Source organism: Polypterus senegalus, chromosome 5 (genome assembly GCF_016835505.1).
Source record: "Polypterus senegalus isolate Bchr_013 chromosome 5, ASM1683550v1, whole genome shotgun sequence".
Taxonomy (NCBI): Eukaryota; Metazoa; Chordata; class Cladistia; order Polypteriformes; family Polypteridae; genus Polypterus; species Polypterus senegalus.
Genome location: NC_053158.1, coordinates 162,591,222 through 162,616,080, shown reverse-complemented (window position 1 = coordinate 162,616,080; position 24,859 = coordinate 162,591,222). Strand labels below are relative to the sequence as shown.

Below are 24,859 nucleotides of genomic sequence, written 5' to 3'. Positions count from 1 at the left end.
CTTCGCCACAAGATTCACGTCTCCCTACTGATAACTACAGCCTTTTTGTTTAATCCGCGGCTTCTCCACTGTTTTATTGTTTGTTTATTACAATTATACTGTAGTTATTGTATAGGTATTTTAGACTTACTTTACATTTCTCAGGTACCCATTTCCTTTATCATTCCAACCCCCATTACCATGTCTATCGAGGTGATCACTATTGATCAAAGAACTGTCACTTACCAAGTGGTTTCCATGCCCGGAGATGGCACCTACCTTTTCCATTCTCTTTGTTACATATTGCACAGCCATATCAGGCTCACTCTTGATATGCGGAGGAAGATTGTGTCTTATGTATTGAATGACTGGGACAGGTTCAAGGTGTGGACTGATGACGGTACAGGAGATAATTATACTACACAGGAGCACTATAAGAGTGAAATGCTTAAGCCCTTCACCTATGGTTCTGCATGTGAGTTGATGACTGCCACTGAATTGTTCGGTTGTCGCTTTCAGGTGTACCGAAATAGCCAAACATTTTACAACTTTCGACAACCGCCAATGCCTCTTAAACATTTTAGATTTACAGGTGACGATTTCAGTATTGGACACTTTGATGTTTATGAATGTTTAAACTCTCAAAAGCTGGATGTGATTTTATCGATGAAACCGGTTGTGTGCTTACAACGCATGACAGATGCCGAATGTCACTTCAACATAAGTCCTGCAAATACTGTCGTAATTGAAACAAACCATAAAACTCAAACCGATTATGACAGCAGCAATCCAAGCTGTCAGATTTGAGACAAGTTTACTGTTCACATGGCCAACTGTACGTTGCATGCTCAAGTGTAAGCTCAGCGCACAGCTTCGTCATATTACAACCAGAGAGCCGAACTGACAATGTGGTATACACAGAGATCCTTAACAAATAATTATTGGCATATTTTCCCTCAGTTTAAAAAGGTTTAATTTTCTTCTTAATAAAAATTTTAATGCAGTACTGCTATAGATATATATATATATATATATATATATATATATGACAGCAATACTCATAACAGTGACAAAACAATTACATTGACAATCATGTTACCTTATTTTTAAAATGTTTACTTTTCTTTTTCATAACTTCTTTAACATACTACTTCTCCGCTGCGAAGCGCGGGTATTTTGCTAGTTATTTATATTTGCAGAGTAACCTAGTGGTTATGTACTGTAGTTTTGCAGAGAGCTTCTGCATAGCAGATTGAAATTAAACATCTTATTCAAATATGAGTGTGAACGCATTGCCTAATTGGCCTATGTTTAAATTATTTCAGTATGAGTTACTAAAACAAGTGCTTAATGTGAACATCTTAAAACAAAATTATGTAATAATATGTTGCTCTGCATTGCATTCTTGTCTACTTTACTTATCCTGTAACAAAGTTAAACTGATTATTTTTCAAAACATGCTAGAAATGTAATGTGCAGAACACATACTGTTCTGGTCTAGGATGAGACCATCCTATCAACTATAAAATATAGTATAAAATTTATATTTTATAAAATGTGTCTGGCTCCCAGTAAAACTATCATGTATTTATAACTCTAAACATGCAAAAATAGTAAAGGTTGCACATGCTTCTAAATTGAGCCCTATCAAACGGAGAGAAACATGTCTGGAGCAAGTGTATAAAAATTATACTAAAATCCTAATTGATGCATCACTCTCTTTGAAACTCAAGTAAGACCAGTGACTGCTGAGAGGATTTTTCTTCAGAAAAATATTTTCTCCTCTTTTAATAAGAACTAGCAAAATACCCGCGCTTCACAGCGGCGAAGTACTGCCTTAAAATTTTTATTAAGAAGAAAATTAAACCTTTTTAAACTGAGGGAAAATATACTAATAATTATTTGTTAAGGATCTCTTTGTATACCACATTGTGAGTTCGGTCCTCCGGTTGTAATCTGACCAAGCTGTGCGCTGAGCTTACTCTTGAGCATGCAACGTACAGTTGGCCATGTGAACAGTAATCTTGTTTCAAATCTCACATCTTGGATTGCTGCTGTCATAATCGGTTTGTGTTTCATGGTTTATTTCAATTACGACAGTATTTGCAGGACTTGTGTTGAAGTGATATTCTGCATCTGTCAAGCGTTTTAAGCATACAACCAGTTTCATTGATAACTTCACATCCAGCTTTTGAGAGTTTAAACATTCATAAACATCAAAGTGTCCACTACTGAAATCGTCACCTCTGAGTCTAAGATGTTTAAGAGGCACTAGCAATTGTCGAAAGATGTAAAATATTTGGCCATTTCGGTACACTTGAAAGCGACAACCGAACCATTCAGTGGCAGCCATCAACTCACATGCAGAACCATAGGTGACGGGCTTAAGCATTTCACTCTTCCTGTGTAGTATAATTATCTCCTGTACCGTCATCAGTCCACACCTTGAACCTGTACCAGTCATTCAATACATAAGACACAATGTTTCTCCAGATATCAAGAGTGAGCCTGATATGGCTGTGCAATATGTAACAAAGAGAATGGAAAAGGTAGGTGCCAGTGACAGGGGTGTCATACCACCGAAAGAAGTACGTACATTGGATTTGGTTAGCGCAGGGAAGCCGCCTACCAAAATTTGTGAAGATGGGTCAGCCTTCTACCTACACGGGATGTTGGAAAATTAGTCACGTTGGAAAGTTCAATATGGCGGCCGACAGTGGCGTCATACCATCGAAATAAGTATGTACATTGGTTTCGGTTGGCGCAGGGAAGCCGCCTACCAAATTTCGCGAAGATGGGGCCATAAATAAGAAAGTTCAACATGGCGGACGTTGTCGACTGTTATCGACTGTTATGACCGTTACGTGTAGAATTTCGAAATGAAACCTGCTTAACTTTTGTAAATAAGCTGTAAGGAATAAGCCTGCCAAATTTCAGCCTTCTACCTACACGGGAAGTTGGAGAGTTAGTGATGAGTCAGTGAGTCAGTCAGTGAGTGAGTGAGTGAGTGAGTCAGTGAGGACTTTGCCTTTTATTAGTATAGATTACTTTTTGAGGACTTTAATTTGATTTAATTTCTATCAGGGCAGAATAGTATTCATATTATGTTTATTAAATCAAAATATATTTTGTTGCCAGTTCTTCCTTATTAATGAAAATAATAATACTGATATGTTTAGCATCTCTTAATTTCATCAGTTGCTGATTTTTGCGTTTATTAGGCAGGTTATTTTGCCTACTTGTACATGTTTGAATTTTAGAGTTTGTGTGTGGCTACATACAAGATCAAGACTTTGTACTATTTGATATTGGTGATCCATCCAGATGTGATTACCTCATTGTGCTTAATGCTTCTAAGTAGTATTGATTCTTGAATTTTTTCAAGGTGTTTTTCACAGCAAATATGCTGTTTTTGCTGATGACCTTGTTCACTGAATATTTTCTTACAAATTTGTGTTGCAGTAGGCTTAGATGAACAATTTTTCCATAATCCCCCATGATGATATCACAGGGCTGTTGCAACCAGTCACACAAGTTTCTTGCATGCATTCTGTAAAATTATGGGCTTTGGGCATGCATGATGTCACAACTGGATCGGAACTCCAAACTTCGATCCGGCATGTGTTTTAAAAAAAAAAATAATAATAATAATAATTTGAGGGGTATATTAATTGACCGTAATGGGAATGGTATGAGTACTGGCACCAAGTATATAAAACTGATTCCTATATGCTGTCAAGGTAGCACTGTATGGCTAATTTACATACATAATTAGCCATGTGCTGCAGCTACATCGAGAACAGTCCTTGAAAGAACACTCACCATCCCCAGAAAGAAAACGCATGCAACCCTGTCAAATAATAAAGAAAGGCTTATTACTGTTTAGGAGTACAGTAATCCCTCGCTATATCGCTTCGGCTTTCGCGGCTTCACTGTATCGCGGATTTTAAATGTAAGCACATCTAAATATATATCATGGATTTTTAAGCTGGTTCGCGCTTTCTGCGGACAATGGGTCTTTAATTTAGGTTACATGCTTCCTCAGTTTGATTGCCCAGTTGATTTCATACAAGGGACGCTATTGGCGGGTGGCTTAGAAGCTACCCAATCAGAGCATGTATTACATATTAACTAAAACTCCTCAATGATATAAGATATGCTTCCCGCGCCGTGCTTATTTGCTTCTCTCTATCTTTCTCACTCTCTCTGCCTGACGGAGGGGGTGTGAGCAGAGGGGCTGTTTGCACAAAGGACACGGAGGCTCCTCTACAAAATGCTGCTTTATCGTGGTGCTTCTGTATACTTAAAAGCACGTATTGATTTTTTGATTGTTTGCTTTTCTTAGCGAGCGCTCTCTCTGACATTCTCTGCTCCTGACGTCGCTCTTTTGAAGATAAGATATGTTTGCATTCTTTTAATTGTGAGAAAGAACTGTCATCTCTGTCTTGTCATGGAGCACAGTTTAAACGTTTGGCTAAAGGGTGTTATTTCATGTTTAGAGGGCTCTAATAATGTTAACAGGGTGGGAGAGTTTATAAGGGCTTAAAATATATAAAAATAACCATACAAACATATGGTTTTTACTTCGCGGATTTTCACCTATCGCGGGGGCTGTGGGGGATCTGGAACGCAACCCCCGCGATCGAGGAGGGATTACTGTAGTTTCAATCTTCTTAATGGAAGGAAAAAATAAAGTACAGAACATTTGCACAGATAGATCAGAAATAAAAAAAAGAAGTTCCAGCTATGCCCAGAGGTGCACTTAAGATAATGTAACAAGCCAGTCTTATGTTGCTGCTTCATTGCACAGCTAATGTGTGCTCAAAGATTACATTTCTGTGAGCACATATATGTATATTTTATTTATATATATATATATGTATATATATGCATATAAAATATATATTGTTTTACTTACTGCTATAATGTGTTGCCATTTCTTTTATTTTCTTTGTGATTATCATTCCGTCTGTGTTTTTTGTTGTTTGAAGCATGGTGGCGCAGTGGTTAGAAATGCTGCCTTACAGCTTAGATTACATTTTTGTCCACAGTGATCCATCCAGCATATTTGGCAGATGTTTCCTTTCCATTACACCATTACAGTACCCTTACCCTCAAAACTAGTTCATTTCTTCCTTCCCCATTGACTTTAAAGCATTTGTGGTGTTCGGTGGAGTTCTAGAACATTTTGATTTTGCTGAACTTCCAGGAAAACAAACACTGCCGGACTCCCTCATTATTTCTTCTGTGAAAGGCACCATCTTTTTGTCGCCATAAACAGGATACGAGAGTTTGAAGATGAATAACCTCTGTTTAATACATTTGTGCGAGAGTGAAAAACAAAAATGTATTTTATTCTTTCACCAATTAAATGTATTTTATTCTTTCACCAATTATGTGTTGTATTTTTCTTGCACATTTCCCATAATTAACCTGTTTTTTTTTTTTTTTGTAAAAGTTTCTTCTGAACATTTTGATAGAACTTTGTAATAAAAATGCTGAATGTTCAATTAAATGTGATTTAAAGCCATATGTTTTATCCACCAATTAGTTGTAGACTGCTGTCACGTTTGGAAAGTTATTTATACCCACTGTCTTTTAAATTTAGTAGCTCTCTATTACTTTCTAGATTTAAGAATTAAAATGTAAATTTTCAAATAAAATGAATGCAGAAAATCAATTGTGGTCTATTTACCACTTAAAGTGATTATAGTAAGCATCTTGACTGAACAGTCATTTTGAGACATTAATGTAATTAAGATGCATTACAGAATGTTTTGTAAATAATACTTATAGCAAACAATTTATATGTTTCCTTTAATGAGGTAAAGGAAAAACTATGCAGTGTAACTGAGCAGCTCCTGAAAATATCAGAGTTTTTAAAATGTCTAATTATTCATAGTCTATAAAGCTCTATTTTTTTTTATTTTTTATTAAAGTCCAAGTATGTATGACACTTGCTTGGGTTGCATGTAACTGTTACATTAACTCTGCTTAAGTGAAGCTTGCCTTGGAATAGCATTTTTGTAGATTAGATGTGTAAAATACTTCCTAAAGATTGCAATTACTTTGCAGGTGGCTACACTTGCACAGGCAGAAGATACAGAACCTGCAGATGGTGTCAGTGACTGTCAGAAAAGAAGAGAAATTCTTTCAAGACGTCCTTCTTACAGGTGAAAAAGATATATTGGCTATTTTTGTAAATGATGAAATGTACCTGCCACCAGTATTATATTGGTTGAAGCCCAAAGTAGATCAGTCAGTTTGTAAGGAGGATGGCTTAACAATGTGTGCTTGTTCATGTAGTCATGCCTAACTGTGGGGCACAGAGCTAGCTACCAGCCCAGTTGTAAACCTTTTCTAAAGACCAGTTAACTTGAATTTTAAATCACCTAGATTTGTCAGACGTATCCTAAAATTTGAGTTAGATTGAATGAAGAACAGCACTTCCTGTTAGCTATATTATTCAGCTGTTTTCAGGCATATGTAATACAGTATTATGTTTAGCTCTTCTACCTGCAGAGGAAAAGTACATAAATTCAGATTCCTGCCATTAACTTGCCTCACGTTTTTTTTTTTTTTTTTTAGTGTAGCCCAATGGCTAAGTTGCTGGAAATAATTTTGTGTAGCAACAATGCTATTTCGTGCTGTTTTATACCCTTTTTCTGTGTAGGCTAATGGTGCCAAAACTATTAATTTATTCATAGATGTACACATACACACAGTGTATATGTACAGTATGTTTGTGTGTGCATGTGTGTATCCTGTATGTAGTAGAAAACTAAATTCAAAAGGATCATAGTTTTAGACTAGAATGGTCTTTACATCTTGACTCTCCTTTGCTAATATTAATGTGATCCTGTGTCTTTAGTTTCTTTTTTTGATTGCTTTTACTTAAAAAAAAAAAAAAAGTTGGCGGTCTCAATCTGAACAAATTTTTTGAAGTATTGAAATATTTGGTTTATATTTGGTTTATCACTTTCAAAAACATCTTTAGCAAGGCTACAAAAACTCCTAATGTAAATACAAATATGGGTGAATGCAGGAATTTAAACAAATATACATGTTTTAAAAAATGTGAATAATGTCAAGATCCAGAACATCTTTTTTTTGGTAAACATTACAAACATAGCTGGTTCTAGAATAAGTAATGTTAAAGCAAGTTAATCATACAATATTTTTTAAATTTGTTTTTACTAGTGCTTCTTGTAATAGGTTGGGCTCACAATTTGAATTTTATGTGTCTATCTTATCAACTGCTTTCAATTCGAACATAAATGTAGCAGAAATACTGGTAGTCAGTCATGTAATCTTTATTTTATATGGTGCCTTACACAGACTGCAGCCTCACCAGCAGCTTTTCAAAGTACAGTATGCAATAATGTAATTTTATAGCTGCACAATAGCAAAGTGCAGTACATACAAAATACTTGATAATCGCAGCAAAATAATCAAACATAGCTTTGTGCTGATTGCTTCACATGATGGAAATCAAATTAAACTTCCAGACATATCAACATTTTTTTATATAGCACATTTTTATACAAATGATGTAGCTCAAGGTGCTCTACAAGATGAAGAAAGAAAAGTAAAAAAAAAAAAAAAAAAAAATGAAAATAAGATTAGGCGATACTAAATAACAAAGAATAAAGTAAGGTCCAATGGCCGAGAGGACAGGGAAAAAAAACAAAATCTGGGAGTTCCAAGGCCATGAGACTGCCCAAACCCCACAGGGCATCCTACCTAACATAAATGATCTAAATCAGTTCTCATGGTTTTCTGGCTTCATGTGAAAGAATTTTATGGTGATGGTCATGTGGACATCTAGCCTTCAATCCATCAATGCAGGGACTGCATAGTGCCTTGATCAGGTGGTGGTGGTGGTACAAATCGCCCCCACAGAAAAAACGAATAAAGAACACCAGAGAAAGTAGGAGTTAGTACGGCTTGTGGAGCTATGATAAAAATGATAATTAAATGTATACACCATACATATATCAGGCCTACACTAAATTGTAGCTATGAGAAAGCCATGTTAAGAAGGCTGCCTCGTCACTTCTTTTAAGTTTATCTCTTGGAATTATAAACAGACACTCATTTGAAGATATAAGGTTACTATTTGCATTGTAAGGTGACACGCATTCCGAAATATAAGATGGAGAGAAATTATTTAAGGCTTTGTAAGCCATAAGCAATATTTTAAAGTCAATTCTAAATGGCACAGGTAACCAATGTAATGACAGAACTGGAGAGATGTGCTTGGATTTTATTTTCTTAAGATTCTTGAAGCTGCATTCTGCACTAGTTGCAACCGATTGATGTCTTTTTTGAGTAGTCCTGAAAGGAGTATGTTAGAGTAGTCTAGTTGAGTAAAAACAGAAGCGTGAACTAATTTTTCAGCATATTGTAAACTTATAAGGGATTTAACTTTTGCTATATTTTTTAATGAAAAAATGCTGCCCTGGTATTCTAACTAAATATGTGATTTAAAATTTAAGTCAGAGTCAATAATTATCCCTAAATTCTTTATTTCTGTCTTAACTTTTAAGCCTAATGGATCAAATTTATTTCTAATAACCTCGCTATCCATTTTTGCCAATAACTAAGATTTCTAAGTAACTAACAAAGAATTTTCTACCTGTTAAGTAAGACTCAAACTAATTGGAAGACACTGCCAGAGAGGCTGACCCACTAAGGCGATTTATAAGAATATTGTGATAAGTGATATGAAATGCGGTTCTCAGATCTAAGAGGATGAGAACCGATAAACAGCCTCTTTCTGCATTAACACGCAAGTCATTTACTACTTTAACCAGTGCAGTTTCTGTACTGTGATTTGTTCTAAAACCCGACTGAAACTTATCAAGAATAGCATGTTTATTCAAGTGATCATTTGGCTGCGTAATGACTGACTTTTCTAGAATTTAATTTAAGAAAGGCAGGTTAGAAATAGGTCTAAAATGAACAAAAACAGAAGAGTCGAGATTATTTTTCTTGAGCAGGGGTTTAACAACAGCTGCCTTGAGACAGTCTGGGAAGAGCACTGTATCTAATGATGAATTTACTATGTCAAGCACACTATCATTTAGCACGTTGGATTACTCCTTTGAAAAAGCTTGTTAGTGTTGGGTCAAGGACGCAGATGGAGGGTTTCATTTGAGAAATTATTAAATATAGATCTGGTAAATCTATCCTGGTAAAAGAGTTTAATTAACTTAAAATGGATATACAATATTACTTCTAATGTCATTAATTTTGTGATTAAAAAATAAAGCAAAATGCCTCACATCTTTCATTGGAAGTTTTTTGGAGGCATTCCAAGAAAGTGACCTGGGTTTCGCAGACAATCAATAGTAGAAAATAAAACTCTTGGATTATCAGCATTATTATTTATAATTTTAGAGAAGTAGCACTGCCTCTCAAGACTAACTATATTGTTGTATTCTGTTATTTTAGCCTTCAGTATTTCATAGTGAACTATCGGTTTGGTTTTTCTCCATTTACACTCGGCTCTCTGGCATGTTTTGTTTAAATCAGGCACTCTTGCCAACATATGCCTACATTTTAAGAATTAAATCTCATTCAGTGTTCTGCTTCAGGTATTTATATGTTTAGAAGGTGTTGGTTTATATTAAGGCACATTTTACACTCTCAGCAAAATTGATTCTCTCTCTGACACACAAACACACAGGACATTCATTTTATGTTTATATATAGAATATCTTTGAGGTTTTTGCAGTAAGGGTCAGTCAGACACAAATAAGTAATAAGTAAATTGTTAAAGAAATATTTACCCCCAGGCCTGATTACTGCCACACCTGTTTCAATCAAGAAATCACTTAAATAGGAGCTGCCTGACACAGAGAAGTAGACCAAAAGCACCTCAAAAGCTAGACATCATGCCAAGATCCAAAGAAATTCAGGAACAAATGAGAACAGAAGTAATTGAGATCTATCAGTCTGGTAAAGGTTATAAAGCCATTTCTAAAGCTTTGGGACTCCAGCGAACCACAGTGAGAGCCATTATCCACAAATGGCAAAAACATGGAACAGTGGTGAACCGTCCCAGGAGTGGCTGGCCGACCAAAATTACCCCAAGAGCGCAGAGACGACTCATCCGAGAGGTCATAAAAGACCCCAGGACAACGTCTAAAGAACTACAGGCTTCACTTGCCTCAATTAAGGTCAGTGTTCACGACTCCACCATAAGAAAGAGACTGGGCAAAAACGGCCTGCATGGCAGATTTCCAAGACGCAAACCACTGTTAAGCAAAAGAACATTAGGGCTCGTCTCAATTTTGCTAAGAAACATCTCAATGATTGCCAAGACTTTTGGGAAAATACCTTGTGGACTGATGAGACAAAAGTTGAACTTTTTGGAAGGCAAATGTCCCGTTACATCTGGCGTAAAAGGAACACAGCATTTCAGAAAAAGAACATCATACCAACAGTAAAATATGGTGGTGGTAGTGTGATGGTCTGGGGTTGTTTTGCTGCTTCAGGACCTGGAAGGCTTGCTGTGATAGATGGAACCATGAATTCTACTGTCTACCAAAAAATCCTGAAGGAGAATGTCTGGCCATCTGTTCGTCAACTCAAGCTGAAGCGATCTTGGGTGCTGCAACAAAACAATGACCCAAAACACACCAGCAAATCCACCTCTGAATGGCTGAAGAAAAACAAAATGAAGACTTTGGAGTGGCCTAGTCAAAGTCCTGAACTGAATCCAATTGAGATGCTATGGCATGACCTTAAAAAGGCGGGTCATGCTAGAAAACCCTCAAATAAAGCTGAATTACAACAATTCTGCAAAGATGAGTGGGCCAAAATTCCTCCAGAGCGCTGTAAAAGACTCATTGCAAGTTATCGCAAACGCTTGATTGCAGTTATTGCTGCTAAGGGTGGCCCAACCAGTTATTAGGTTCAGGGGTCAATTACTTTTTCACAAAGGCAATGTAGGTTTGGATTTTTTTCTCCTAAATAATAAAACCATCATTTAAAAACTGCATTTTGTGTTTACTTGTGTTATATTTGACTAATGATTAAATGTGTTTGATGATCAGAAACATTTTGTGTGACAAACATGCAAAAGAATAAGAAATCAGGAAGGGGGCAAATAGTTTTTCACACCACTGTACACACACATATATATATATTAGGGGTGGGACTCGATTAAAAAAATTAATCTAATTAATTAGAGGCTGTGTAATTAATTAATTCTTGATTAATCGTATGTAATCGCACAAGAAAATTGGCCCCAAATCGCAAATGGTTTTTTTTTTAATTTAAAAGGGTTTTAGTGGGCAACAGAATCAAATAATAGACATGGACATGAGTATTGTAAACTCAAGCTCTTTTAATTTCTGAAAAAAAATACATTTAAACTGCATTTCAATTTAAAACAGAAACAAAAATATCATCCCTGGCTAAAATTGGGCAGACTTAAAAATAAAGTGGTATTTAAAGTACAGTACTTTAAGTACATTTTCAGAATGGTATTGTCTTTAAATAATAACAAAAATTTCAACATAAAGTGCAGTTTTTCTTCTTAAAAAAAATAAGGCAGAAACATAAAAGGTAATTTGACCAGCTTCACCTTTGAACTCTGAGTAACCTTAGCCAAAATTATTTTGTACATTAGGCTAAAACAGTGTGATCATTGAACATTTTGTAATTAGATGTACTTGGAATTACTAACGGTCACGAAAGTCCAATGATCCCCAGTAAGAGCCACAAAGTCTGCTTTCTGTAATGCATCTAATTTTGCTTGCTTTTCAGTGTCATAAAGGTGTTGAATTTTACTTGAAATAGTCTTTCGGCACGGCAGTTTTAAAGTTGGATCTCCTGACGCTAACTGTAACACATTTTCTAAGCCCCTCTCTTCTACCACTGTTATTGGTCTACAGTCCAAAGCAATCCATTTTGCGAGAGAATTTGTAAGTTTGACAGATGTTGACTTACTAATTTTGGTCCAGAAGCCAGTCATTTCATGTGGTTTGGGCTGCCGACACCTTTTGTTGGTACTCGAACTCGTACTGCTAGTGCTAACAGCATACACAGTTTCTGTGCTCGCTGTAACATGTTTTGCATTTAGATGGTACCATAAGGTTGAAGTGCCTCGGTGGTATGCAAACTCATTTTTGCACAGTTTGCACAATACCACGCTTTTATCAAGGCTTCCGTCGGGTAGTCTTTTGAAATGAAATTTGCCTCCGATCAGTCCTAGCAACACGCTTTCTTTCGACTCTTACATTTTTGTGGAGGCGTGATGATGTCACACGCAACTCCGCCCCCCACGGCTATTGAGCTGAAGTCCATTACAGTATATGGAGAAAAATAGGTTCCAGTTATGACCATTACGCGTAGAATTTCGAAATGAAACCTGACCAGCTTTTGTACGTAAGCTGTAAGGAATGAGCCTGCCAAATTTCAGCCTTCTACCTACACGGGAAGTTGGAGAATTAGTGATGAGTGAGTCAGTGAGTGAGTGAGTCAGTGAGGGCTTTGCCTTTTATTAGTATAGATATATATATATATTATACGGTGCAATACCTCCCCCAGGATGCTAGATGGCTGCCCCACCCCTGGGATGGAGAGGTGCCTCGGGTTCCCGCAGGGCTCCATGGGAATTGGAGTTGGGTGCAGCTGGGACTCCAGAGCCCCTATGGGCAACGTTTTCACCACACCCGGAAGTGCAGCCAGAACATGGCAATCAAGCACCTGGAGCACTTCTGGGTGAACTATAAAAGGGGCCAGCAGCCACCACTCTGGGAGCCAGAATCGGGAGGGAGGAGTGACGGAGGAAGAGAATGAGTGCCAGATTGTGTGTGTTGGTGCTTGGGACTGTGTATTGCCTGTGGGACATGGGGAAGACATGCGCCCACAGGTGAAGAGAAAAATAAATATTACTTTGATTTTACACGTGCCTCAGTGTGATTCTGTGTAGGGTCGGGCGCAGTATAGCGCCTCTTATTCACTATCTATATATATATATATATATATATATATATATATATATATATATATATATATATATATATATATATATATATATATATGTGTGTGTATATGTATACGCATATATATGTCTATTAAATAATGAGACCTTTAAATAAATAACTCACCTTTATTTATATGTATTACACATTTAATGCTTGTCCCCTTCAATATACTCCTCATTTGCATTAATACATTGCTGGAGTCTTGTTTTCCACTGGTCGAAGGCATGGAGCAAATCGGTTTCTGTCAGCTGTTTTAACACTTCCGCCGTTTTCTTCTTTACAGCATCAACTGACTCAAAACTGTCCCTTTAAGCAATGATTTAACTTTTAGGAAAAGATAAAAGTCGCACGGTGCTAAATCGGGAAATATGGAGGATATTCAAGTGTAGTAATGTGCTTGTTGGTTTAAAACTGCTTTACAGAAAGTGCTGTGTGAGCTGGAGCATTGTCCTGGTGAAGAATGAAACCATTATCCCACAGTTGGGGCCGTTTTTTTCTGACTTTTTCTCTCAGCTTTATCAAAACTTTCTTATAATAATGAAGGGTAACTGTTGTGCCTTCTGGAACCCATTCTTCAAAAATTTCACCCTTGATATCGAAAAACACAATGAGCATGGCTTTGAATTTTTACTTGCTTTGACAAGCTTTTTTCATTCTTGGTCCAGGGCATTCATCATCTTCGATATTCTCATGTCCCTCGCTGAATCTTTTGTGCCACTCAAACACATGCACACAACACAGACAGTCATTCCCATAAGCTGTATGTAGTAAGCATTTGGAAACATTCTGTTTGTGTTTTGTGGAATTTAACTAAAAATTTCAAATTAACACGTTGTTCAACTTTTAAATTAGCATTTTTTGGCATACTACAGAAAACACAACCAAAATAAATGGTGATTCACAATCAACGGAACGTCATAGAATGTTGCTGCTTGTCATGCAGGTTCAGGCTTGTTCAAGGTCACCACGCATGCAGTTATAACCGGTTGTGACTGCTTTGTTTACTAGGTGGAATCACAGTCTCGTTCTTTAATAGACATACCTCCTTATTTTATTTATTTATAAATTATATAAAATACTAGACAATAATTTCAACACACCTGTTAGAATTTGTTTTCCGTAATGTTAAATACCTTTTCATCTAAACATTTGTGCTTAAATATATGAAATGTGTTTCCAAGTCAGACAGATTTAACTTGATACCTGTGTATGGCAAGACCAGTTCAACTTACAAAGGAGAAAGGACAGTCCATTATGGTCCATGTGGATGTTATATTTTTAAACATGTTTAAATCTTTTCTGTAGAAAACAGTAATCTTTAAACATTCAGTGTTTCTATGGAACTGTTTCAAATGACTTTGCTTTTTTTTTTTTTAGTAAACTTCTTGACAGTACACGGGTATTGGGTGGACATATTTATTACTAGCATTTTGCTTAATTTAATTCAATGCTATCCTATTCAGTTGATTTTACAATTACAGCGTCATGCTTGCTTTAACTCTGGTACAAATGTGGTACATTATTTATGCATTCAATTTTACTTATTATTTCATTTAGTTGTAGAAAGACGTTTTTTTATGTAGAACAGCCGAGTACACATTATGTAAAATGTGTGCTTCATTATGCCTATACAGTGGAACCTCGGTTCACGAACGTCTCGGTACATGTACAACTCGGTTTACGACCAAAAAGTTCGCCAAACTTGCCTCTGTTCACAACCACACACTCGGTATACGAACAAGCCAGTTTCCCTTTCGGTTTGTACATGTTCAGTCTCTCCCTGTGCATTTCCTGTGCAGCGAGCAAGAGAGAGAGCGCGATACACAAACACACACACACACACACAGAGGCAGCCTGAGATGCAGACACACAGGCAGCGCGAGAGAGAGCTACACGCATTAAGGTAGGAAGGCAGTTAAAGAATGCACTGGGCTTGATTTTGTTTTCACTTCTGTTTCCAGCGATCTGCTCGTAGCGTGCATTGTTGCAATGTTATTTTTTTTGGTGGTTTATTAAATTACGGATTTTTTCAAATGTTCGTTTTTTTCCCTGTGCTTAAAACTCGTTTAAAAAGTGCTTTTATCTGGCGGTTGGTTGCGCTATAGCGCAAACTATTGCAGTGTTATTTTTCTCTGTTCAAGGTTTTCTCAGTAGTGTTCAATGTTTTTACATTTAGTTTACTATTATGCTGTGCATTTTATGGTTTAATTAACTATATTTGTGCTTAAAAACTTAAAAAATATGTATATTTACATACAGTTTTTATGGTTTGGAACGGATTAATTGTATTTACATACAATCCTATGGGGGAAGTTGCTTCGGTTCACGACCAAATCGGTTTACGACCAGAGTTTTGGAACTAATTATGGTCGTGAACCGAGGTCCTACTGTATATTTGTTCTCAAATTTCCTTACTAAACTACTGATAAAACAAATGGAGCCACTCACTTGTCTAGCTATCACTGTGAAAAGAAAAAAAAATTGATCTCTGAAATTAATAAAAATTAAACACCTTCCTAAGTGAGTCATTGCCCTCTCTTTTTAAATTCACAGAGTGACAATCAAAGAAACATGAAGCCTAGTTAAGTACAAATGAGAAATTTGCTCTCTAATTAAAAGGTCTTGGTTTAGCAGTCAATCACCAGTTTTCTTTTCCTAAAACACCATTAAAGAGGAAGAGTAAAATTAAAGAAGAAGCATGATACTTTAGAGGCATGGAAAACGTTCGGTAAATAATGGAATTTTATAGTTTTAAGTTACTTTGTGTCTCTTTTTTTAATGGCTTTTAGCCTATTAGCTATTTTCTTTAAAAACAGGTTTACTGTTTTGCTGAAACAACTTGCACTGAACTTCAATGGCAAATGTTGTTGTTTGCGCTTGTGTGTATAATATTGTCGGTTGGCGCCACCCTCACAGTCCTATTTTGGGATACTCTTGAACCCGACACCGTCGATAATGTAACCTGGATGAGCCGGCAGATGAGGACAAAATACTTACATAGCAAGGGGTAGGTGCATAATGGTGCCAAGTGCTTTTATTAAAAACAGTCCAACAAGAACAAAGTACTCAGTAAGAGCAGTGCCAAAAAGTTCAAAAAATAAATAATCCAATAAAATAGGGGTGTCAATGAAGGGTAAAATCCCAATTAATAAATCTACTGCTTCACCTCCGCTTTAAAAGGGAAGCACGAGTGTTAGAAGGAAAAAAGAAAAGACTGGAGAATACAGCAAGAGTAAACAACAGAGAAGGCAGGCAGCCAGGAAGGAGAGCCTTTGGGGGCGAGCATGTGGTCATTGTTCAGGGCTAAAGTGGATTACTCCAGCTGAGCATCACAGAGGTGCTCACTCCCACGTAAGTCCAGGAAGTTAGTAAGAGATGGACAGAGTGAGGCAAGGCTCAGTCAAGGAGCCCCAATTGTGAGTGCCAAGGCCAATATAGGACCTGAGCCTTTTGTTCAAATTGGGAGTCCTGCTGTAGCCGTGGAACGGCAGATACCTGAACCTGTGGATGTGTGTTGGCTGATGCTGATCTTGTCAGTTGGGCGTCTCCTGTGCTGCATGCCCCCTTGCGAGATAAGCAGAGGTGTTATCAATTTTAAGGGACTCACTGATACTGTGTTTTTGTGGAGATGATTCCTGCTAGTGTTTTTGACCTCGTTTTTAATGACTTTTCTATTTATTGGATTTTAACCTTTATTCATTTGTGGCACTGTTTCATTACAATAAAAGCACTGGAGCAGTTTTACACCTTCCCCTTATTTTGTGTGGTGTCCTTATTTGGTCATCCCTTGGTTATGTTATCAACTGTGTCAGGTTCAATAGGCTCCCAAAACAGAAGTAGGAGTCCCAAAGCTTTAGAAATGGCTTTATAGCCTTTACCAGACTGATAGATCTCAGTTACTTCTGTTCTCATTTGTTCCTGAATTTCTTTGGATCTTGGCATGATGTCTAGCTTTTGAGGTGCTTTTGGTCTACTTCTCTTTGTCAGGCAGCTTCTATTTAAGTGAATGCTTGATTGAAACAGGTGTGGCAGTAATCGGGCCTGGGGGTGGCTACGGAAATTGAACTCAGGTGTGATACACCACAGTTAGGTTATTTTTTAATAAGGGGGCAATTACTTTTTCACACAGGGCCATGTAGGTTTGGATTTTTTTTCTCCCTAAATAATAAAAACCATAATTTAAAAACTGCATTTTGTGTTTACTTGTGTTATATTTGACTAATGGTTAAATGTGTTTGATGATCAGAAACATTTTGTGTGACAAACATGCAAAAGAATAAGAAATCAGGAAGGGGGCAAATAGTTTTTCACATCACTGTATATCCTTGTATAAGTGAATTTCTAATCTTCATGTTTACCTAGATAGAATCCTTATTAATCCCGAAGGAAATTAAAATAAACTCAAGTCTAATTTAAAAGGTAATCAATCTGAAAAAAGGAACTGGATACCTAGACTTTTAACCATTGTTTATGGAGAGGGGAGATTGGCATTACCTATTGGCTATTTATTATTTGTCTTATAGCATACAATAGGATGGATCAATATAAGGATTCTGTATATCACAGTTGGTATTTGAAGAGATCTTCTTATGTTTATCTGCAACATTTGAGTATGCCAAAATTTTGAAATACTTGTTGATTATTCATGTTGTGACAGCTGAAGATTTTCTGGAAAATATCAATGAAACTAATAAAGGAATGCAGCAAGAAACAAAATATGAATAGTAAATAATTAATGGCTGTCTTATCATTCTTAATGTCACAGTATTACTACCTTTTGGGATGAATGACCTACATATTTCTATCCCCAGACATTATTATTCATTATCATCACCCCCTCTATGTCCACACTTTATTGGTTCTGTCTTGTCATGTGCTTACTTTGACATTGGTGTTCACATTGAGCTGATGTTAATGATGTTGATGCTCAAAAAGGACTCAAAATGATCTGAACTTTGCAAATTGTAATCAAAATGTAACAAACCACATACAAACAAAATGACCAAGCTGTCCACTACATTTTACATAAAGCAATTCTGTATACAGACTTCTATATTTATTCTTTTACAATATTTATCAAATAAGTAATTTTTGAATTATTCCTTTGCAGAAAAATCTTTAATGAACTGTCTTCTGACACACCTGCAGTTCCAAAGATTGAAGAGGAGAAGTCTGAAGAAGATGTTCAAACTCCAAATGTAGCAACCACAATGGCTATGCCAACATCCATTTATCAGACGAGCACTGGGCAGTACAGTATGTGAAATTTTGTATTTACTTGAAAAATATAAAACATGAATTTTCAGTGTTGCCTAATCTTGTACTTATTCAATTTACAGAAAACTTAAATTCACCAAAGTAACACCAAGAGAAGTATTAATTTCAATATTTAGAATTTCCTCAAAGATAAATTAAAATTAAAAGAGACACTTATTATGAGCCATGTGTGGTATTGTTTGTGTTTTGGTATGCAGCAGGTGAACTAATTTTATTATGGCTGAGGAACTTTATTTCTATACCATGATCTACTGTAATAGCTTCATTGTTGCAGAATTTTATTTGAAATTACTTGAATCTTATAGACTTCAGTTTATCTGATAATGGTTCATCTGTCTTTCATAACTAGCAAATCTCATTCATAATGTGAACTAACCTATTTTACCTGTTTTGATTTTAGCTCTCTGGCTCGCTTTAACATTTACATCTTAAAACAGATCATGACAGATTTGCACATGCCCTTTAAAATGTTTCTTACATATGCTAATAATGTAGTAGCTATTAAAATCAGAAAAAATTTACATAGAAAATTTTCAATGTAGGTATTTCACAATGTTTGATAATGTGGTTTGGCTTTCATCCAAGCGATTGGCACCTGCCTGTTGAAGGTGTAGAACATTTTTCTCATAAACACCAATCACTTCTTTCAAAAAAAATTCTCTTTGGAATTTCATTTAGCAGATATTCAAATGTCAGTTTTACCATCTATAAATAAATGCTATTGCTAATGTCTGACCACCTTGTAACATCATCCTGAGTACAGCCAAAATCCTTAAATTGTAGAGGCATTCAAATTATGTAGGCTACTTTTATTAATGTACTGATCAAAACTGATGATTATTTTCAAATCTTCATTTATTTTTCCATATTTAGCATACATTTCTGTAATATAAAATCTCTTTCATTAGCAATATCTGAGATATGAACAGTTGTTACTGGACAACAAAAACTATTAACAGCATTCCTGGAGGAAATATAAAAAGCTGAAATTTTACAGAATGTTATATCTTGTGCACTACATTTCCATTCCATGGCATAGGTATGTCAATATTTAGAAGTAACCCCCATTACAATAGAAAAACAAAATCTCAAAAATGTATTGACCGATTTGGCGAAACTTGGCGCCGTTATAGAAAAAAGAAAAGTATCCAAGACATGTTCTCCTTTTTTTTTTTTTTGGTTTCTCGTTTCTCAATAGTAATGCTGTAGCAAGTGAGGTATTTTTTTAAACTGGGGTGTTTTTTCAGCTGAGTGCAGAGAAGGTATCACACAGAAAAATTAGGCTACTGCGTTATGCAAATGAAGGCTGCTACCAAACATAAAGTGAAAGGACAAAAGTTTATGTGCTTAACAATTGGACTTCTTGAGTACATGAAGTAGTTTGTTGGCTTTTCTTACTCCTTGTAATGTGGCATAAAATCGATATAAATTAGATGGAGAGGTGCAATGTTGCCCTCCTTTGATTATCAAGCACACTTGTTTGCAAATACTTTGAAAAATGGGGTGGGTTCCTTGGGGGTGAAGTATGTGCCACTTTGCAGAGAACTGGGGTGTCTGTCCTGTAGATCAAACCATAATGTGTCATTACACTCCACTTCAAAAAGCAGAAACAGAAAAGTTATGGGTTGGCATACTGACCCATTTCAAGTTCTCTATGTACAACACTGGCTGGGAGAAACAGTATGCTTTGATCAGTTTAAACACTTGCTCAGCTTAGTAAAATTGTCCACCATGAACAGAACATAGAAGAGGTGAACACTGTAAATAGTTCACAATATTATTGTTTTTAGTTCTTGTTTGCTGCACAGTACTTAAAACCTTCAGGTCCTTGCATAGGCCATGTAAATGTGCCTGTTAATGTCAATGCTGTATATAATAAGTTAAAGTAAACCGTGATTCATTGTATATTGCTTTTGATTTAAACCCACCAAAACCTTGTACTGGCACACGATTATAGATCAAAGTGTTGCATTCAAATCTGAGTGAAGCGCCCATTTTTACAGGTTTGAAATTATACACACAATTCCCATTATTCCTACTGATCACCTGTTTTAATGCCAAACATTAGTTTATAGTAAAAGTCATGTGTTCCAGTGACCATCATCAAAAGGCAAGATCAGTTATTAAGAAAAGCAAGAATTTATCAACAACATGAATCTTTACTTATGGCCAAATGTATGTAGTATATTTTAAGGAAAGTAGTGGGAACACCTACATTTTTAATTACATGTCGCACTGTCGAGAAAACACTATGGGACAGCTGCTCTCCCTATACATGAAGGATTTACATTGTAATACAAGTCTGTGGCTCATCAACCTGAATGCACAGTGTTATGGAGGAGGCAAATTTCACCAAATATTTTTTCCAGCTAACTTACTTTTTTAACTCCTGTGTGATCTGTTTATCAAGGCTGTCAATCAACAAACAAAAATGCATATTTTGTGTCCCTCAGTGTATGGTGTCTTGGATTCCATTACTGATCACATAACTGTCTCATTTGCAAACATGAGTGTAATGTGATAAAGTGTGATGTTGGAATTAGCGAGATAATAGATTGATCAGTAGTCTTAAGTCTAGAATGATACAGCTTTGTTAACTAATAGATTAAAAAAAAAAGTTCATTCTGATATAACACTTGCTCAGATAGTAGTGAATTGGCACACACTGCTATTCTTTAAGTGGAATCGAATAAAGTTTTTTAATGACCACTAACATGGTTTTTGACACAGTTATAATGTATTAGTTAATTTCACTGTTGAATGTGTTTAATTTGCAAAGACAGCATATTTTACATTAACAGACATTAGGGTAGCATGCTGGCACATCATTTAGCACTACTGCCCCACAGCTTTGACTTTGTGGTTTCAGATTCAAGCTATGTCAAAGACTGTGTAGTGTTGCACATTATCCCTATGTTGCCATGCTTACATGTGTATAATAAGTTACATCATTTGCAATGATGTAAACTAGAACCCTGTCCATAGCTAGTTTCTGCCTTGCACCCCCTTTGTAATAAAAATGGGAATGATTATTAACTGATATTTGGACAAATTCACCATATAGCATATCTAGGAGAAGTATTGCACGTCATAGCATATTCTCAGCCTTTTCCATCTGAGGCTAAGCAAAGGTCCTTTTGTTAATGACGAATGTGTCAAGGTCACCATGCTAGGGTGTGCCCAACACTTAGATGGGGGGTGGGCAAAGTCAGTCCTGGAGGGCCACAGTGGTTGAAGGTTTTTGTTCTAACCCAGTTGCTTAATTAAAAAACAATCCTTGTCAATTATTTAACTTCATGGCTTTCTAGTGCTTCAACTCTGCCATGTCAAGTCATTCTTGTATCCTAGATTTTTTTTCCTTTCTAAGGATATCATCCAAATGATTTGAAGTCTAAAACAGATGAGATATTGTCAGTGCTTCACTTTTTTCTCTTCACTTTCCTTTCAAGTATTTAATTAAACCCAATAGTGCATGATAAATACACACAGGTGTAAATGGAAACAAGCTAAATGGAGAAATACTGATTTCTCTTGTCATTTGCATCTCATTGCTAATAAGAAGCATTTAAAAAACAAGACTACAGCTGTTTAAGACTAAAGCAATAAGGGTTAAAAATCTTAACAAGCGAGACAACTAAGTGAAGCAAAAGTGTTACATGAGCAATTATTAAGCAATTGGGTTGTAACAAAAACCTGCAGCCACTGCGGCCCTCCAGGACTGAATCTGCCCACCCCTGCCCTAGTAGTTTGTTAAACTGAGGATGAACATGGTGGCGTCTGAAAGACCTAAAACAGGTCTTTTTTTTACAAGGTGCAAAAAAGGTGCAAAGTTTACTGTGCAAATTATCAAAGGAATAAATTAAACAGATCCATAAATAATTAAAATGTTAAATCAATAAAAGTCAAATTGAGTAGTAAAATGTGTAAAATACCAGAAGAGTAGTAAAACAAATTATTAAAATGTATTCCTTAAAATGGTTTTAAGTAATTCTTACACACAACTGAGTTTTCACTGTCTGATCCCTCCAAAAACTGAACCCCCATTAACTGAACCCCCATTGTACCTGTCACTGCACTTTAAAGCTTTATTGTCCTCATTACACCTACCTGTCTCTGTGGCTGTTTAGTAATTAACTACCCACTCCCTTCTAATGGTGATTATTCAATTAAAATGAGACTGTCCAGGGAATTACGCTTCCAGCACAACATGCACCTCCTTAAATAACAAAAAAAAACAGCTTTCTACATAATGGTTGCAGCTTAATAAAGAAAAGCATAATAAGTAAAGCTTAAAAACAGGATAGAGTCCCTCTCCTTTAGGGGATGACATTTTAGTTATCGTCTGCCCTAGTGCAGTTAATTTGTTGTAATTATAGTGTAATTAACAAGGTATAAATGAAAGTTTAATCCCTATAGTTTTTCTTGGGTCTGTTGAACTTACTGCAGTTAGTTTTTTTTTTTTTTTTTAAATTTAAGAAGATTACAGTTATTCTTGTGTGATATGTGCCCTAGTATTTTGCCAAAAAATTAAACAAAATACAAGTGCAGATGGAAGAATAATTGGCAAGACTTCAGTTTAGGCATCCATTATCAGCAGCTATTAACAATTCCCAGAATGTAAACAATGTAAACTATTATTTTAAAACTTATTTTAAAAGTTGTACTATTTTATTATAGTTAATAGTATAGTTGACAAAATGTTATTAGAGTGTTAATTGCTAAAAAGAATGTTACTTATTTGTAATGAACATATTACACTTTCAAAATATACGTGTTTTTAAACTTTATTTTCTACTTAACATTGAAGTAAGGTAACATTGAAAGGTAAAATGGTTGCTTACATCTTTCTGACTTTGTTAGAATGGCATTTTTTTCACTCTACGTATTATTGTTATACAAATCTGCATTGTGTATTCTTTTTTGCAAGTTAGTTAGCTTGCCCAAATGTCTTTCTGATTTATGCCGGAATTGTAAATATTGTTAGATGTTTGAGGAACTTCCAGTGTACTTATGGGTTAATAAAATCACTTGGCATCGTAATGACGATGTAATAAAACATTTTAAAAGATAAATCTTAATGCATCAAAAGGGTAGAAAATGCCTGCCCAATAATACTGGTGTGCTACACATGATACAGGTGCTTTTCCCTGTTGCATCAAGTCTCCTTTAAAATATGCTTTTTTTTTTGTCTAATGCCTGCACTGAGTTGAAGAAAAATTGTTCAATCAAGTAGCATTATTTGATAGATTTCTTTCAGCACATCTCTTCTGATGGTGCAGGGTGAAGAAGAAAAAAAATGTTTTCCATCCACATGATCAGCAAAGAGAATAGTTCTCGTTTTATTAAAGCTATTTGGTGTAGTTTTGTATACCTGTTTAGATTTTATAAAACAAAAATATCTTATAATTGATTTTTTTAATGTACAGTACGCCCAGGGATTAATACAGTGTAACAAACACCAAAGTAATGTTACCTTGCATGATTGTTCCCTTACATGTATAATATTTTTGCATGCAAAAGTAATGATATAACACTTTACAGTTCAGACTTTGTATCATTGTTTCAGTTGCAATAACCCAGGGAGGAGCAATCCAGATTGCCAATCCAGGATCTGATGGTGTTCAGGGTCTCCAGACCCTAACCATGACAAACTCAGGAACTTCACAGCCTGGAGCTACAATTCTTCAGTATGCTGCTCAGGCAGGCGATGGGCCTCAGCAGTTCTTTGTACCGGGAAGTCAAGTGGTTGTACAAGGTATGTATAATACGAATATCTAATGTAAATAAGATAGATGAGGGTTTCCCTGAAAGATTTGGAACATATTTTTTTTATTGCTAGGAATTCATTATAGAATTGTTTTCACTTGCTAATTTGACACAGTCTCATTTTTCTAAATTGTCTCTGTCAACTTTAACAGTCTTGTGCCAGTGATAAACAATAGCATGTATCCCCTTTCATTTACCAATCTGAATTGTATTACCAGTCTAGCCTTTTCTTTAATAACTTCACTATACTCAAACCTCTTCCCATGTCTGGCATCTTTAAAAACTAAAAAGAGGAGAGAATGTAAGGGGATCAGGCTTGGCGCTATCGTGGGGACAGATTATTACTTCTTGTGATTTTAAACCTATATGTGGTTATTAATTGTTGTGTCGAAAGGTGATTACTTAAACTTAATCCTAAATACAGGTCAAATTGATGGATCTGTGTTTCATCACCCACAGCCTCATAATGGAACTTCAAATTTGGAAGCACAGCACAACATTTCAGCTTTATGGAATCCAATACACACTCATTTTGGTATATCCTTAGGCATCATTAAAGCAGTTAACACTTGACTTTGATATGAGAGCTTAGTTGCAAATTTTTTATGATAATCTGTTAGTGTCCTCAAGTGAGCTTGTCATCAGTTTGAAACAATGCTGAGGTGACTACTGTAGTTGGCTGGTTAGAGCAAGGTGTCTCAGTCAGCTCCATATCTCCTTTTTCAGAACCCACAATTCATGAAGCCTAAATTGTTACAGTGCCCTCATCAACAGGATTTTCTCCAATTTTTTTTCCAACCACCTGTTGAATATTCATTGCTTACTTATTCCTGCTT

General features: G+C 35.9%; 1 protein-coding gene across 2 annotated transcripts in view; it reads left to right on the top strand.

The window, feature by feature from the left end:
* Positions 1 to 24,859, top strand: part of LOC120529615 (cAMP-responsive element modulator-like) — a 67,102-nt gene that overhangs the window by 22,581 nt on the left and 19,662 nt on the right. For both annotated transcript variants that reach the window (XM_039753559.1, XM_039753558.1), the window contains 3 exons: positions 6,055 to 6,152; positions 18,091 to 18,236; positions 23,824 to 24,012. In XM_039753559.1, coding sequence (XP_039609493.1) covers positions 6,055 to 6,152; positions 18,091 to 18,236; positions 23,824 to 24,012 — 433 coding nt within the window. The remainder of the gene's footprint in view (positions 1 to 6,054; positions 6,153 to 18,090; positions 18,237 to 23,823; positions 24,013 to 24,859) is intronic.